The sequence below is a fragment of the Eschrichtius robustus genome, chromosome 1 (assembly GCF_028021215.1).
Source record: "Eschrichtius robustus isolate mEscRob2 chromosome 1, mEscRob2.pri, whole genome shotgun sequence".
Lineage (NCBI taxonomy): Eukaryota > Metazoa > Chordata > Mammalia > Artiodactyla > Eschrichtiidae > Eschrichtius > Eschrichtius robustus.
In genome coordinates this window covers 176,327,043-176,344,520 of record NC_090824.1, presented here as the reverse complement: position 1 = coordinate 176,344,520, position 17,478 = coordinate 176,327,043, and the positions used below count along the sequence as shown (strand labels likewise).

General features: G+C 40.7%; 1 protein-coding gene across 1 annotated transcript in view; it reads left to right on the top strand.

Moving 5' to 3' along the window:
• The window catches only part of SFMBT2 (Scm like with four mbt domains 2), a 216,627-nt gene that overhangs the window by 161,561 nt on the left and 37,588 nt on the right, over positions 1–17,478 (top strand). Inside the window, exons 11-13 of the mRNA XM_068538343.1 lie at positions 4,012–4,138; positions 14,175–14,288; positions 17,147–17,189. Of these exons, the coding sequence (XP_068394444.1) occupies positions 4,012–4,138; positions 14,175–14,288; positions 17,147–17,189 (284 nt within the window). The remainder of the gene's footprint in view (positions 1–4,011; positions 4,139–14,174; positions 14,289–17,146; positions 17,190–17,478) is intronic.

The window sequence follows — 17,478 nt, the reverse complement described above, 5'->3', positions numbered from 1 at the left end:
TTCCCTGGGGATGTTTAACAATCTGAGGCTGTTCTGAGATGGATTGACACAGGCAAATGCTTAGTAAAATAAACTCAAAGGTAACAGTTTTGCTATTGATCCTTTATAAATTATCCTCGGGCAGTGAGTTGAAATGAAAATAGGTTACATGGTTGTAGATTTCCCTTATTAAGTAGGATAAAATGCATTTTAACTTACTTAGAGGCTTTTCAGGCAGTGTATTGAGTCATGTCATCAAAAAGAAACTCAATACCCAGTATGCATGAATGAGGCCAGAGGACTTGAAGAAAAACAGCCAACCTAGAATTCCTTTGATTTCGATTTCTGAAGAAACATAAAGGAAAGGAGCATGTTGGTTTCTCAACATACATTGGATAATTTTGTTCTGGTAACATAAAAATATAATTGCATTTTCAACTTAACTTCTATAAAAAGACATGGAAATGTGAATTACCTTGGTTTCTTTCCATGAGTCATATAAAGATGTAATCTCTCTTACTTACAGGAACCTGTTTATCTCAGTTTGTGTATTTCAAAGTAGATACATTTATATAGTATTGCAATGTCTGATTAAAAAATTTACAGTAGTGGGTAATTTTGGAAAGTTTCATATTTATTTTTAAAGTATTAGGAGGGAGTTTTGCTTCTAGTATTGGCTGAGTAAGCTCATACTGAATTGATCCCCCTGCAGATAACAGCTATAAATTCTGGGCAGAATACCAAAACTAGTACCTGAGAGACATGGAAAATGAATAAAAGCAGAAGGATTCTAGAGGGGAACAGATGCTTGGAAGAAAGTAGTAGCAGGAGTGGTCACCCATTTTTTACAGACTTTTTTGGCTTAAGATCAGCCACAGTTGACAACATAGGGAATAATGAAAACAGTGATATAAAATTCAAGGTCTTTCTGGCCTGATGAACCAGATAACAGAATTTGGGCAACCACAGCTACTGGAAAGTGAGGGAAGACTCAGACAGGGGAGAGGCAGGAGGGGAGACCACAAATCCAGTGTATAAACTCTGCCTAAATCCTTAACCGATCCCTGAACCATGTATGTGCCAGGAAAACTCCAAGAAGCCTTGCTAAGGATGAAAGAACTGAACTGAGATTTGAGCTGCTTCTCAAGAGACAGAGTGTGTAGTTTGAGTCCAGCCAAGTTAATTGCTTGCTAAAACAGAAAAATCAACACTCTTGGGAGGAATATAACACAATCCAGAGTCTCTGTGATATATATTTAAAACATCCAGGTTTCAGTCCAGAGTTGCTCAATGCATGAAGAAATAGGAAAATCAGACTCACTCTCAGTAGAAAAGATAAATCAACACAGACCAAATCCAGCATGACCCAGATGTTGAAATTAGCAGACAAGTATTTTACAGCCCCTATTACAACTAAGCTCCGTGGTGTAAAGCAGTGGTTCTCAAAGTGTAGTCTTTGCACCAGCAACTTCAGCATCTCCTGGGAACTTGTTGGAAATACAGGTTTGCTGACCTCACCTCAGATCAACTGAATCACAGACTTTGGGGTGAGACTTAGCAGGCTGTGTGTTTAAAAAGCTCTCTAGATAATTCTGATACACTCTAAAGTTTCGAACCATTGATGTAAAGGAAAATATTCTTGTAATGAATAAAAAGATAGGAAGTGCCAGAACCTAAGTAGAGAGCATAAAAAAGAGAAACTTTAGAACTAAAAAATACAGTATCCAAGATAAGCAAATTCATTGGAAGGGCTTGATAGCAGAATAGAGATGACAGAGCAAAGAGTTCATGACCTTGAAAATAGAAATTATCCTATCTGAAGAACAGAGAGGAAAAAAATGATTGGAAGGAAGGGAGGGAAAGATGAATAGAATCCCGGGGATCTGAGCAACCATATCATGTGTACTTGGTGACTCAGAAGATGTGGCCACAGAGATTGTGGAAGAAAAAAATAGATGAAGAAACAATGACTCCCAATTTACCAGAGTAGCTGAAAGATCTAAATTAATGGGTTCAGGAAGCTCAGTGAATAAGCAACACAAATACAAAGAAACACAACCTAGTCAAATTGCTGATAACCAAACATAAAGAGGAAAATCTTCAAAGCATCAAGAGAAAAATGATACATTCCTTACACAGGAACAGCAATTTAAATAACAAACGTATCATCAGAAACAATGGAGACTATGAGATGGTGAATTAATGTCTTTAGAATGCTAAAAGAAGAAAACTGTAATTCTATATCCAGCGAAAATATACTTCCGGATTGAAGATAAAAAGACATTTCATCCAAGAAGATTGTACAAGTGACAGACATGTGAAAAAGTGCTGAACCTCAATGGTTACAGAGAAAATGAAAGTTAAAAGCACAACGGGATACCACTAGACCTACCTATTAGAAAGGCTAAAATTTGAAAAACTGGCAATACCACGTGCTGGTGAGGATGTTTAGCAACTGAAACTCCGTACACTGCTGGTGGGAGTGCAAAATGGCATATTGGAAAATAATTTGTCAGTTTCTTAGAAACGTGCATTTACCATATGGTCCAGCAATCCTTCCGTTTCTAGAGAACTTAGTGTTAGAGGCTGAATTTTGTCCCCCCAAAATTCATGTGTTATGGCCCTAATTCTCAGTATCTCAAAATGTGACTGTATTTAGAGTGTTTAGAGAAGTAATTAAGGTAAAATGAGGTCACATGGGTAGGCCTTTCTCCAATATGACTGGTGTCCCTATAAGAAAAGGAGATTAGGACATAGGCCACATACATGGAGGAAAGACCATGTAAAGACACAGGGAGAAGATGGCCATCTTCAAGCCAAGGAGAGAGACCTCAGAAGAAATTAACCCTGCTCACAGCTTGATCTTGGATTTGCAGCCTCCAGAACCATGAGACAACACATTTCTGTTGTTTAAGTTGCCTGGCCCATGGTATTGGCTGTGGCAGCCTGAGCAGCTTAATATACTTATGCTCACACAGAAACTTGGTTTTGAATGTCCATAGTGGCTTTATTCACAATTACCAAAACCTGGAAACAACTCAGCTGTCCTTCAGCTGGTAAATGGATAGATAAATCATGGTGCCTCTGTAGAAACTACTCAGCAGTAAAGTAGAATGAGGTACCCATCCGTGTGATAGCCTGACTCTCAGATGCACTTAGCTTAGTGAAAAAAGCCAGACTGACAACGCTAAGTAGGGTAGGATTCCGCTTAGATGGTATTATAGAAAAAGTGGAATTACAGGAACAGAAAGCAGATCGGTGTTCCAGGAGTTGGGGGTCTGGGAGGGATTGATCACCAAAGGGCCAGTGCAAGGGCATTTTGGGGGTGACAGTACACTCTGTGTCTTGATGGTGGTTATGGCTGCATGATTGTGTGCATTCATCTGACAGCCCTGCTTTCCTAGAACAGCACACCAAAAAGTGAATTTCCCTCTATGTGAATTTTTAAAAATGAATTTTAAAAGTAAATAAAAATAAACAGAGAACAAAGGGAAAGTAGAGACCATTTCAGATAAAAGAAAACTGGGAATTCATCACCAGCAGACCTTGCACCAAAAGAAAAGCTGGAGGACAGACATCCTGCCGAAGGAGATGATCCCAGGTGGAGGTCGCCGTCTCCTTTCACCCTCAGATACGCCCGGGAGGACGTGAGTGAGGAGCACAGGGACGTGGGAGGAGTGATTGGTACCACAGTGATTCCGAGGTTGGAAGGACGCACATGGAACTGGGAAGCCAGAACGGACTCACCCTCGCGTTCATTCAGCAGATATTGTTAGGCACCTGCTGTGTGCCCAGCGTACTTCTCATTTCTGGGAAACAAGCGAAGGATGTGTGGTTCTTTCCTCATGGATGGTGGGGAAAGACTAAGCATGTGCACTCGCCTGTCTGTCTGATCAATAAATCTGTGTGCGTGCATGTGCGCGTGTGCGTGCGCGTGTATACATTTCTGCCATGCCAGCTGGCCACTCTCTTGCTGCGCATTATCTGGCTGTGGTATCTGCTGGCTCAGTGTCAGTTCTGTTTCCCTTTCAGACATCATTCAGCCGGGGCTTCACACAGAACATGAAACTTGAAGCTGTGAACCCCAGGAATCCGGGAGAACTCTGCGTGGCCTCTGTCATTGCTGTGAAGGGGAGGTTGATGTGGCTTCACCTGGAAGGTACTCACAATTCATAATCGTTCTGAATTCAGGGTCCACCTGGAGAGGGCAGGGTGCAGATGACTTCAGCACTGCTCAGAAGTGCCCCTTTTGCTTTCCTTTTATTTCAACTGTCTTAAATTATTCAGCGTTCTTAAATAAGTGAAACTAATCAGATATGAATTTGTTCAGAGGCTCTCATCTTAACTAATAATTTCATGAAATGAGACTCTGGTGCGATAATTATGTTTGGAGCACAGTGGTCTTTGTACATCTCTGATTATAAAAGCTAATGTCACAATTAAATTAATATGAGTCACTGAAACTTGGTATTTGAGGTCTTGGTTATTAAGAGGATAAAATTATATGTTTGCATTTTACTGTGAATCATACCCTTTACTTTGGTTTCTTTCGCAGATGTTTAATTTTTCCTTAAAGTAGTAACTGGACATGACTTTCTCCCCAAATATATAATAAGCAGAATTTAGGCTTGTTTGTTTAATGATGCTTAAACTGTTCTTCAGAGCTGCATTTTATTTCTAATCGTCCAGATAATTCACAGAACCATGTGCTTTGTAAGCAGAACCTTGATCAGGTTGTGGGCTTAGATAGGAGACTGTCTTTTTCAGATGTTATCTTTTCAATGAGGAAGAATTAAAATGAATTTGCTCTCTAAGGTTGTGTCATCTTTCTGTGATTTAAAATTCTTTGGGTCTTTTGTTTGTTTGTTAGTTGTTTGATTGTTTTTCAGTTTCACAGCACTTGGTAGTTATTTCAAATGAATATGGAAAGAGAATAAGATGCTGTAGATGACTAATGAAGTGATGTTAGCTTTCCTAGTCCAGATTTTAAATTTTATAACATGGTCAACCACCATTGGAATAGAAAGTTTGGAAGGTCATAGAATTGGTGCCAGTATCTTTATCCTCTTTCGTCAGTAAACAAGTCGAAAAAAGCACTGAAGGTTCTTTGATAGGCCTACCGTCTAATAAATATTATAGTCCAAGAGATTGGGAGGGGCAGAGAGCAGTGATTTTAGCTGCAAGTCCAGTGTGTTGTTAATTCCCAGAAAATAGTTTAAAACATAACTATGGTTTAGGATTTCAAAATCAATCTGAAATAAAAGGAAATCCTCAAAAAGTTGGTAGCTTAGCAGATTTTCGACTAGAATGGCCTCGAGTTGGAATTAGCCAAAATGTAGACACAGGTGTCATGGTGATATTTCTGTAGCTACTGGAGTAGGACATGAACTTACTTTCATTACTGCATATAAAGTTGAATCAACTGCTCTTGGAAAAACAAGATCCCTTTGGTGATTTTGAATCCCTAAATTGAACTTGCTACCTAATACTGTGCTAAGCCTAATATTATGAGAGATTAGAGTCTTGTTTGCATGATTAATTTGAAAACAAAAGTGGTAGAGTTCAAGGCCCACGTTTCATCACTCTTATTTAGCACATGACGGTTAAAACTCTTTGGCAGTCATAATTTATTTAGCAGTTTGTGCTTCCAAAGTGCTTTATAGCTGTTAATTACCTAACAGAGAGACAGTAAGAGTGTCCTGATTTTTATGGATGGAGAAAGTAGCTAAGCCATTAACATGTGCCTGGGGTTCAGTTTCATTGCTCATGACATCTTTGTGGCTTAATTCAACATACCCTACAACTTCCCAATTCTTAAAAAGAATAATGAGCAATGTCTAGGGTATATGTAACATTTTTGACAGCCTTGCTTTTTCTTTGGTTATAAACTTCTGGTTTTATAGCAGAGAAATAAATGTAAATCAGCTCATGTCAGCTCTTTTTCTTATTCTCCGGAGTGCTTTCATTGGGAGTAATGAAAATGTGTTAGCATTAGGAAGCAGGTTAGAAAATTGATTGTTCATTTTCCCAGACCTTACATATTAAAAAATTCAAAAAAAACAATCTGTTGAATATTGTTTACCTGATGCTATTGGTCAACATTATGCATTTGCCTCATCAGTTAAAGTTAAAATTCATTCAGTCTGCTGATCTTTCTTGAATTTGGGGTTTTTTGGGGAGTTTTGTTTTGATTTTTGGCCCTTCCTGGACATTGACCGTTTAAAGTGACAGCAAGCTTAATGGCACTTACTTCTCATTATCTCCAAGCTTTATGTATTTAGTGTTTTCTTTCCTCAGTCCTGGGGACAAAATGTTAGAGATTCACTCCAGTCACTTTGGGGCAATTAAATTATTTTTATGATGATGGTGATTCTTATTATAGACCATTTATATGACACTTAATTTATAATGTACTTCATACCAATTGGTTAGTTATTTTTATGTAATAAATTGATTTGAAATATTTTCAACACATGGCTAATTGGCTACGTTTAGTAATTAAAATGATCATTTTAATTTAGTATTTGACTTCTTTTAAAGTCAGATAGTTCTTTAAGTGCCTCTAAAGGAGCTGATGTTGAAGAGGAAGTGATAAATCAAAAACGCGAGATTAGTGTAATATTATTTTGGGTGCATATTTGGAAAGAATGTCAAGTTCTCAAAAACCACTGACAACGAGCCAGGGCCGTTTCTGATGATGGAGTTTTGTGTTTTGGAAAGGACGTTGTGATGTTTTCTCTTATGTTAATTATCTGCTCTAGGTTATCATCTCTACAGTTACGAGCATTTATTCATATTCTACGAATTACATTCAGTTTCAATACCTCTCGTATCGTAGCCCCACACACTGGCTCACACCCTGGCACATCTGCATCTCACAATCCAAGTCACGTTACGTTCATTGGAGATCATTTTCTTACGGGACAAATAGGGTGCGGGTGTTCTGTTCACTCTCAAAGTGCATTAATTCACGAAGAGGGTTGACATCTTTGCGTTGCCTTCCTTGGTTTCTCTTGTCTCTGTTATTATTAATACCGTTTTCCTCCCGTTTCAAAGAGATGTGATACGTATTCCCTTTATTCCCCAATATTAGGTATTTCAGCCTTTTAGCTGAGGCAGAAAATTCCTTTTATGTCATAAAAAGTATCACAAGCTGCAGGCTTCATTTCCACTGGGTTGTTTAGCTCTTTTATTGTTGCCACTACAGGAATTTTTATAGAGAGCTTAGAACATGAGCAGCAAATCTTGGTTTTGACATTGGGAGGCCTGTTAAAAATGAAAACAGGAGGGGGTTCTGGGATGGCGTTTCTGCACGTTGAACGTGGGGAAGGAATGATGGCCCTCCCATCATTTGTTTCCTGGGGCTTTCCCTTCCGGTTTGTTAAAAACAAACATACAGAGAACAAAAAAATGAAGATGACCCAGAGGTCGTCAGGTCTGTGGAGAAGTACCAAAATGTAAGTTCAGGGAGCTTAACTCAAACCATCAACTTAGGTTATTACTAGCATCTCATGATCTTTACTTTTTGCTGCCCTCCGAAACAAAATTTAGAGAAAATAAAATTTTTCCACGGTCAATACTAGCAAAACACAGTGTATAAGTTTCAATCTGTGGGTCTGAGCTGTGTATCACTTTGGATGGTAGCTTTCTGAGGAACCGTATCCTTTCACCGTGAACTTCACATCCTCATTGACAAGGACCGAATGTGCAGGGACGTGGTCCCTGATTTCCGCAGGAGACGACCATCGCGAGCCATACGTGGGCTCTTTAAGTAGAATTTCAGCATAGGTGTCTAAACACCAGCGACAATTCAAGGACGGATGTGGTCTCTCCTTTTCCCTCTTCAGAAACGCATACACTCTGCAGCTGTCCAGTGGCATTTCTGATGTATCTGATTTGCTCCCAGCTTCTTGGCTATGGGGAGGTGGATCTCTTGGCAGTTTGTACTCTGATGGTTTCCTCTGCTTGCTTTCAGTTTCATTCACCTTTCAAGGTTGGAAGGCAGCAAGCAGCTTGCAGGGACCATGTCCTCGCCTCCTTCACCTGATACTACAGCGTCCTAAGCCAGCTTCCAACTCTCTTATTAGGAGTGCTGGCGTAAGGGTGTAGACCTTTCACTTTTGATGCATGCACTTTCCCATAACCCTCTCTTTTTGCCCTTGTCTTTCCCATGTACTCATTGGTCATCTGGTGTTTCCTTCCCTCATACGGGAAGGTCAGAACTCTTCAGCATCCTTTATTTCCCCGGTTCCCATTCAACCTCCTCTTCCTCTGTGACTCAAGCAGTAGTTCTGTGCTGACGTGTCCAGATGCCCATCGCTCACAGCAAACACGTTCAGAACTCCTGTTTCCAGCTACCTGCAGAGCGTCTCCCTGGGGACGTCTGCGTTTCCCAACCGAAGGCCACTGTTGTAACCCCTGTGTTTGCTCTTCTCGACTTTCCCATCTCACCCAGAGGCACCATGATTCTACCCAAGTTAGACACCAAAAAGTCATCCTCTTGTCTGCTTGCTCTCCCACTGCCCCCATGACCAGTAGTGACTCCAGGCCCACCCCCCGCCCCCCATCTCTGTCCTCTTCCTGCCACACTCTGGTTCCAAGTCTCCATCCCTTCCTCTTGGGATGTCAGAAGTCTCTCAACTGCTTTCTCTCCCATCCTCATAGAGCAGTAAGCCTTAGCTCTGTATAACACAGCCCCTGCCTTCTTCTAAATATTCAACGAGTCTGTATTTCTCACGGAGCAAAGACTCAAATTGTATAACTCAGCATTCAGCCACCCCCTCCCGACATGCACATCTGCTTCCTAGATGTGTGATCTTGAGCACTTTGTGAGTTTAGACTCTCTTTTTTGTTTGTGCAGTTCCATAAAATGTAGGGTAACGGATTCTGCCTTATACGATGGTTATGGGTGAAGTCCTATCTATAAAGTGCTCGAGTTGTGCTGGGCGCATCCTAGAAAAGTGGAGGAGGTTGATGAGCAGAAAGAAGGCAGCACCCTTCCATTTCAGCCTCCCCGCCTGGAGCCTGTGCACCAGCAGAGTGGACCCCTCGTGTCTGTAAACATCTGCGCTCCTGTCTTTGCCTGTTATCACATAGCACAATGTTTGTATGAGAGTTCACGTGTGCTCTGCTTGCTAAAGGCTTGCTGAATAGATACGAGGAGTAAATAAAATCGGTGTCCCTTAACGAGAAAGCGATTTAAGATACGAGCAGCCCCTTAAGAACTGCTGTTTGGCTAACCGAGTTTTGAGACAGTGAGATGTTCTATACTTGTAAGCTAAAATTCAAAAACTCCTTGGTCAGTTTTTTTTCCATGTGCACTTGGTTCAGTTCCAGTAAACTACCTTCTGCATCATAACACACGGAAGTCCTATGAAAGTGCAGATTCCTGGGGCTGCTCCAGACCCATGACTTCCGAGCCCTGGGAGCAGGGTCTGGGAATCTGCATTTTCATGTCACCCTCCCTGGATGATTCTTTTGCACGGAGAGTTTGTAAAGGCCTCTAGGAGATCAAATGGGCAAAGAAACTCAGGTGACGCAACCTCTTCTGTCTAGGAGACCAGGTGCAGAAAACTGCTCTTTAAGCCTTTTCTGTAATTTGTGATAAAGTCAGGTGGTTAATAGCACTTTGCAGAGACCTGCAAGAATGAAACAAGGGAAAATGCAAATGTGAAAGTAATTATATTTCAAGCCAGTGTGGGTGGTTTTTAAATCTTTAAAAAGAGGTATGGGCTGCAGGAGACATTTTGGGGAGAAGCTGCTTTAGCAGATAGGGGTATATGTGGGAGCAGGACCTGTGTTCTTGCACAGTTAAGGAACATGGCCCAGGAGTGGGTGCTGTCTTTGAACAGGCTTTGAAGACTCCCAATCAGTTACACAGGTTCTGAGTGGTCAGCGACAGCCCTGGCTCTGGCTTTCTTAAGCAGAATGGGAATTTGGGGGAAGGCTTTTGATGGGAGGCTGGAGGGGTGGAAATCTCCTCTCCAGAGGGCTTTGCAGCAGGAACCAAAGGAAAGTTTGGGCTTTCAAGCTGCCATTGTGCTGAGTGTGACTTCTGACTGACCACGTTTTCCTCACGAGCCCGCCTTGAATGCCTTCTTAGGCTCTGGAGCTAGATTGCTTAGGTTCGAACCCTAGATCCCCCTCTTACTGGCCGCTTGATCTTTTCCTGACCCTCAGTTTACTCATCTATAAAATGGGGATGAAAACCATCCGATCTCTTAGGGTCGTGAGGATGAAACACTTAGAAAGGTATCTGGTCCAGAGTAAGTGCTGTAAGAGTTTGCCATTCTGTGGATGGATCTCTCCCTCCACTCACACATTTAGTCCCGTTTCTGTTTTCCTTCAGATGGTTTCCTATCGCATGTCGATCTTGCCAGCCACAGTTTTGCCGTCTCTTGATTCCTTAGGAATTTATTCCAGAGCTGACAAGGGATCTCTGAGATCTTGTTCTGGGGACCCCCGTCTGCAGATGGAGGGCCCAGGCTGGATGGCGGGTGGGGTTTCCAGCACCCAGTTCTTGCTTTTCTTTCTTCCAGTGCTTTAGCTTTACATCGCACACTCGAGCCCATCACAACTTGGTGTGGCCTTTAACTCTTGATGAGGGCGCTGGACGAGTCCCTCAATCCCTCTCGCCTTTCTTCCTGTGCTGGCTCTCACCTGAGATGCAGGGGTCATTCGGATTCTATTAGTGTAGTCAGTGAACATCATGTACTTCCTCCGTGGTTGCTCCTAGCCTCTGCCCTCACAGCCCTCCTGCCTCTGGTCCCACCGGCATCTCCACTGGTGCTCGCCCATGCTCATTCCCATCCATAATTTGCTGGGAATGAAGCAGTTACTACTGTGAGGAGTTTGATTGGACTGTGTTCCTAGGAAGATACTTCAGCATCATCACAGCCATCCTCTTCTTTCTTCCTGATGTTCCCAATAGAAGGGGCCACCGATTCTATCACAGTGCCCTGCATCCTCTGCTGGGTTAAGCTGTGATACAGTCTCTGCAGACAGAAGGGCAAGAGGCACTTTGTGGAAGTGGATGGGATGCGCTGGTCTGAGGACAGAGTCTCAGGATATGGCAAATTGCAAAACCATTTTAAGGTTCCAAAGTGATTCCTCCAACTTTATATGCTGGTACATGGGCCCTGTGAGTATGGAAAGTCTTTCTCCTGTAGCAGTAAAATGACATCATTTAATTTCCTTTTAAGGTAACTTGTCCTCCCTTAATCCAACCTCTGTGGCCATACCGTATGAGAACCTCCTTTCTTCTCTGAATATCTTTGTTGTGTGGTTGTCATTGTGATGATGGCGAGGTTGTAGTTGTAAGATAGGTAATTCATTCACAAGGGCTGAAAATACATAAAGTATCTTTGGTCATATTGTCTCCCCCCACTCCTGTCCCTCAGGCCCTTTCCCAGCAGACACCCACTGAATTAGGATTTTTCATTTCTTCCAGATTTATCTCATGCACATATAAGTATGTTATTTTCCCCTTTAAAGCAGATGGTAGCATACTAAATATACACAGTGTTCTGTGCCCTGCTTTTCTTTTACTCAAATATACATCTTTATGTATAAATATATAAAGAGGTTTCTCATTCTTTTTTATAGCAGCAGGATGGATATTCCATTATAGGAATGTACTGTAACTTATTCAAGTATGGCCCCATAGATGGAGGTTTAGGCTTCCCAGTGGTTTTTGAGATGAAGGTTTTGGGTAAGAATGAATAAGTAGAATCCATGACTTGATGCAGCTGAAACAAAGTCCGAGATTGAGTATGGCCTTGTGTTGTTCATCGGACATTGTTCTATAAAATGATAAAGAATATTGCAGAGGCCCTTAGCGGAGTATCTCTCTTCACATAGGTAGTTTTGGCCATCCTAGAATAATCAAGAAGGAGCATTGGCAACATTTTAATGACATTTTGTAAGCTACTGTGTCTCTAATCTTGGGAAATAATGGGTTATGTTTTAAAAAATTACTGTTGAGTCCAGCCAGATATTTCTAGATTCATAAGATTGATAAAAGGAAATAAAAAATTATTACTCATCATTCAGAAGAGGATTGGAAATGTTTCAGGCTCACAGATACTTTCCTGGATGATAAATTCCCCACTTTTCCATCAGTTATTATTTCATAGATGTCTTAATGGGCCAGATTTGGGGGTGGAAGGAAGGCAGTAACTTTCTGGAGAACAAGGTTGCTGACACATTTGTAGCTCCTAAGTGTTTGTTGAATTGAACGGAAAGCATGATCAAAGAATATTAAAAGTATGGTAAAGACGGCCTTAGAAATATATGAATGTATATATTGTTATAGAAGTGTATATGTTGAAGCATTAGTATGAACTAGCAGAACACTGGAAAATAGAAATAATTCAGGAAGGAATAAGCTATAAAGTTCACTTTATGCTCCCTTTTGAAGTACTACTTTGACCTTGAAAATCTTTTTTGTACCTAAACATAAATCTAGAAATACAAATGTATCTAGTAGATGAGTTCAACCTGTTAGCAAAATTGCTGAGTAGCTAAGAAATATGCTCTACCTTTGGGTTTTTGTGAGTCTGAAGCTGAGGATGTGCCTTGTGAATTGGGAAACAGCCTGGTGACCCTCTTCATTGGCCCCCTCTGCAGAATTCAGCACCCTTCTTTTTTTTTTTTTTTTTTTTTCAGCACCCTTCTTGACAAGAAAAATCACTTCCACATTTGAAGCTACTTGGAGAGTTTCTTTACCTTTTGTCTGTTTTGGACGTCTTCTTGTTTATTTGATGATTTCTTTGGCAAATAGATTAAATATTGTCTGAGTCATGTAATACAAGGCAGAAATGCTTTCTTTCAGTCAACTGTGTTGGAAAATAATCCCTATAAACCTCCTTGCGTTCTTGTAGCTTATATATCCTTCAAATTATAGGAGAATTCAGTGAAAAGGAAGTTAGGATTGATAATCACAGTAATGACTTTTCTCTGAGAACAAATCAAAAGTTCAGCGTGACTAGTGTTGATGATAATACGTATGTGTAAGTATCCACTGTCGGAGTGTTCAGGGCACTTTGTCTACACCAAAATAACGTTTTAGCGCTAAACTGGGTACCTACCTTTATCAAATAACGTACTCTAGGAGCCAGCGTAGCTAAAATGGTTAGGACATTTTGTGTTTGCTGGTATTGAGCTTCAGGAAGTTATGTTTTGAGGGGGATGCTATTCCAAAGTCATCAAATGACGTGTGATGGAGTTTCTAGTGTTATTTTCGTCTTGATTGGCAGTGAAGAAACCAAAGCACAGCAAGATTAAGTGGTCAGAGCCAGGGAGGCATTCTGTTAATAGAGCTCTTTCTTATCTTTTGATTCTTAGTTCAAGAGTGTCTTCCCTCAAAGTGTGTTTTTAAAGAGCTATTGATTCGGTGTAGAACTAGTCCTTCTTTTCACTAGTTTGCTGGGTTCTAAATTTACTCTCTCAGTAAGCAGAGTTTCTTGGAACCTTTGCTCATATTACATCCAGATCTTTTCTCTCTTTCAGTCTCTCAGCTGTGATGCTGATTTATCACAGGCATCATTATGATTATGAAACAGGAGGTGATACGTAGGCAGATCCCCACTAAAGAGACATTCCTGTATAAGTGATTTTTGTGTGAAATGGCGAAAGTATGCAGACTGCAAACTGGGTTCAAAATAAGTGACTTCCATCACAGGATAAACGAGCACGTTCCCTAGGAAATTGTGCCTTGATGATCACTACTTAATAACTAGTGTTACTGAGCCCTACTAGTTCCTTTTAACTGGAGCATTTAACTTTCATTGGAAGAAGGTTGACCTCTGCTTGGTGTTGGGTGAAGAAGTCTTGTTGCTTCCACCCCACAAGCTGGACCACCTTCCTTAATTTCAAAGCTGTTCTTAAGAAAGAAGGACGCTTGTTCCTTCTAGCCTTTCTGGCTTAGATGCCAATTGTCCCCAGATTCCTTCCTCTTCCTCCCATTTTCAGGGGGAAGTAGCTCTCCTTTCCAGACCCCTGCTTCATGTGAATACCTTGTACTCCTGCTACTTTACATTTCAGGCATTTGTATCTGTTGTAAGATACTGTCAGCTTTGTGTTTAACATTCAGAGGAATGTCTTCTTCCGTCTCAGGGGTGCCCTGTATTTTCCCTCCTTCTTCTGTGTCTTTGTTGGTAAAACCTGTTTGCACCTGCTGTCTTGACTCCTTGCAGGCCTGCAGAGTCCGGCTCCAGAGTTCATTGTTGACGTTGAATCCATGGACATCTTCCCCGTGGGCTGGTGTGAAGCCAACTCCTACCCTCTGACCACACCACACAAGACAGTCTGTAAGTATCGCCCTGCTCGGAGCCCAACTGGGTAGCATCTGGGACTTGGGTGAATAAACAGGCAGTTTGGTAAAGATAGTTAGTGGAGCCAAATTGTAAAAATCAAAAAAGGTTGTTGATTTCACACAGAGCACCAGTACTTTTGTCTCATTTATCCTTTAAATGTCTGCGTGAGATGAATATGCGGAAGCATTTCCCTGGTTGACAAACTAAGTCACATGATGAGGCACAGAGAGAGGATCTGGAATCTTCACTCCCCGTTTTGTGTACAATTCATGATCTTGATTAGAAAAAGTTTCAGCTAAATACTATACGTTTGTATGATCATATCTGAGAAAGAACTACTTTTCCTCATGAGGTTTACCCCAAAATAATCATAATTGGTCCCAATAATTTACTGACATAGATATAAACACTTAACTACTCTGAGCACTAACTAAACCAGTGAGATTTCAACTGGACTTTGAAAAGTGCATTATATCGCATCTTCTGATCACAAAAGTGCCAAATTAAAACAATATTAGTAATTAAACCACACAGCATCACATACACACACACACACACACACACACACATACCACTTAAATACATATAAGTGTGTGTTTTAACATATATTATTGTAGGTCATTTTCCTGGAATGGTAACCATTTAAAAATCTTGAAACCTAATCAATCTCGGCATTTATTACTCCCCCCTAATGGGTAACAGAAGTATTATTTTAAAGTGTGAGTCCTTAAAGATAAGGGGCTTTAATTTTTGTGAAATATAGTATATTTCTAATGTTTTCTTTGTTAATTTATATGCTGGCTGACTTCTTTGTGGCATCCTACCATAAGGTCGCTTACGTAGATGCTCAGAACTTTGCCATAAAGAGAGTTCCATCCCATAGTCGGCTTCCTGTTCCCTGATGTCAACAGATTTTGAAGGACACTTAAGAGACCTACTGCATATTCATTACGAGTTGGACGGGGCATTATCCGTGTGAATCAAAGTAGGGGGCCCAGGTTATAGACAGAGGCGGATTTTAAGGAATCCTTCTGTACCCCATACTGCACGCTGGATCTGATCCAATAACAGTGACGTCACTGTCCCTCACTTTAAAATATTTCTAAAAATCTGAGCTTAGAATAATTATTTCAGTCTCAAGGGCATTCTTTTTCTTCTTCTTTTATCCTCACTTAAAATGATGCGGTTCCTTGGCTCTCAGCCTCCACAGCCACTGGGCAGGTTCTCCCCGGGTTCTCCGGGTTTGGGCCCGACCCCCTGTGCCTCAGACAGAAATCTGTGCCCTGATCCTCTTCCTCCTTCCTTCACGTGGATTTGGGAGGCGACGAGCATTCTGAATTTTGAGTTTTTCTGGATGAAGTCCCACGGGGTTAAGCTGAACATAATGATGTTTCCTCTCTGTTTCGCGCTTCGCCTCCCGGTCTGTTGTGTGTGGCTTCTCATCAAAACATCACACGATTCAGGCGTCTCACCCTAATTAGCAAAGACTGAGTTAGGCAAGTTAGTCTACACTCATTTTTCACTTTAGAGATCACGGAGTTCATACTTTTTCGTAGTAATTACAGGCAGACCTCTTGTCACAGACACTGCGTTTTTTACAAATTGAAGGTTTGAGGCAACCCTGCCTGCATCAAGCAAGGCTATGACGCCCCTTTTCCGACAGCATTTGTTCACTTCGTGTCTCTGTGTCGCATTTTGGTAATTCTTGCAATATTTCTAACTTTTTCTTTATCATTGTATTTGTTGTGGTGATCTGTGATCAGTGACCTTTGATGTTACTACTACGACTTACTGAACCTCAGACGATAGTTAGCATTTTTTAGCAATAAAGTATTTTTTAATTAAGGTATGTACATATTTTTTTAGACATGTTATTACACACTTAGTAGATTACAGTATAGTGTAAACATAACTTTTATATTCACTGGGAAACAGAAAAATTCCTGTGACTCTTTTATTGCGATATTCACTCTATTGGGGTGGTCCGGAACCGAACCCACAATATCTCTGAGGTCTGCCTGTACTGGGATTGGATACTAAATAAAATCAAGAATAGATGAAATTTGAGTCACTATTTCTCTTATTTATTTTTGTTTTCGTCTTGTTTCTCACATGTACATTTTGCTTTGAAGAGGCAAAGTCTAAATGAATCTGCCAAACTCTGACAGCTTTAGAAGTTCTGTTAGAATTAATTTTTGCTAATGTTGGAAGATGCAGGCTTATCTGTGCCCAAATTTATATATGCCAGAAGCTCTGGTCTGTCTTTGTGAAGGTGACTCTAACCAGTTATAAATGTAAACTGGAAATGTTCTTAACCCCAAGTTTATTACTGGCTGGTTTATGTCACTATTTGACAGACGTATATGTTTGCTAGGCACCAATCCTCCTTTTAATGATAAAAAGTTGTAGTTTATAAACATGCCTCTAATCCTAATTTGGGAGCATGCTGCTATGGTAAAATTTTTTGACTTATCACATTTTCTGTGGGGAAAAAAGTCATCTGGGTAATCGTGCTTACACCAATCCATCTTACCAGCTGTGTTCCTGGGAGGTCTGATATGTGTGCTCTTTTTCTTTTTATTAGAAGCACATTTTAGAATAAAGTAGCCAGTGTAGTGATAAAGTTAAATGTACTAAATTCTATTTAGATTTCATTTCTGAAAAGTCAAAGTCTATTTTATGCTAGAAGAAATTAAGATAAAATTGTGGCCTGAATGAAATAACTTTTCAGTTTTTAAATTGTTACTTTAAAACAGACAGTTCTATACCTACCGAACCATTTTAAAAAATGCTTCTTCCTAGCTAGCTATCAAAGCTGCTTTTCTTTTTTTCCCTTTTTGCCTGTTTTACAGCACAAAAGAAGAGAAAGATCGCAGTTGTGCAACCAGAAAAACAGTAAGTTTTTTTTTTTTTTCACAAAAACTCTGTGGTAAACTCTGAAGTGTCTTTCAAGAGGATGGGAAACAGGGCTGTTTTCGTTAGAGAGCTAGTCAACACGTAGCACAGTAGTAGAGGGGACAGTAACACATAGCTCCTGTTATTTATTGTGCATATCTATTATGTGCAGGACACAGGTCTTGCTTCTAAAGCAGTTTCTTCTCCAGATCGTAACTTCTCACTTTCCTCCCAGCTCAGCCGACCTGAAGGATGCCCAGTGTCCTGCATTGCTGGTAAAGGCACTCTG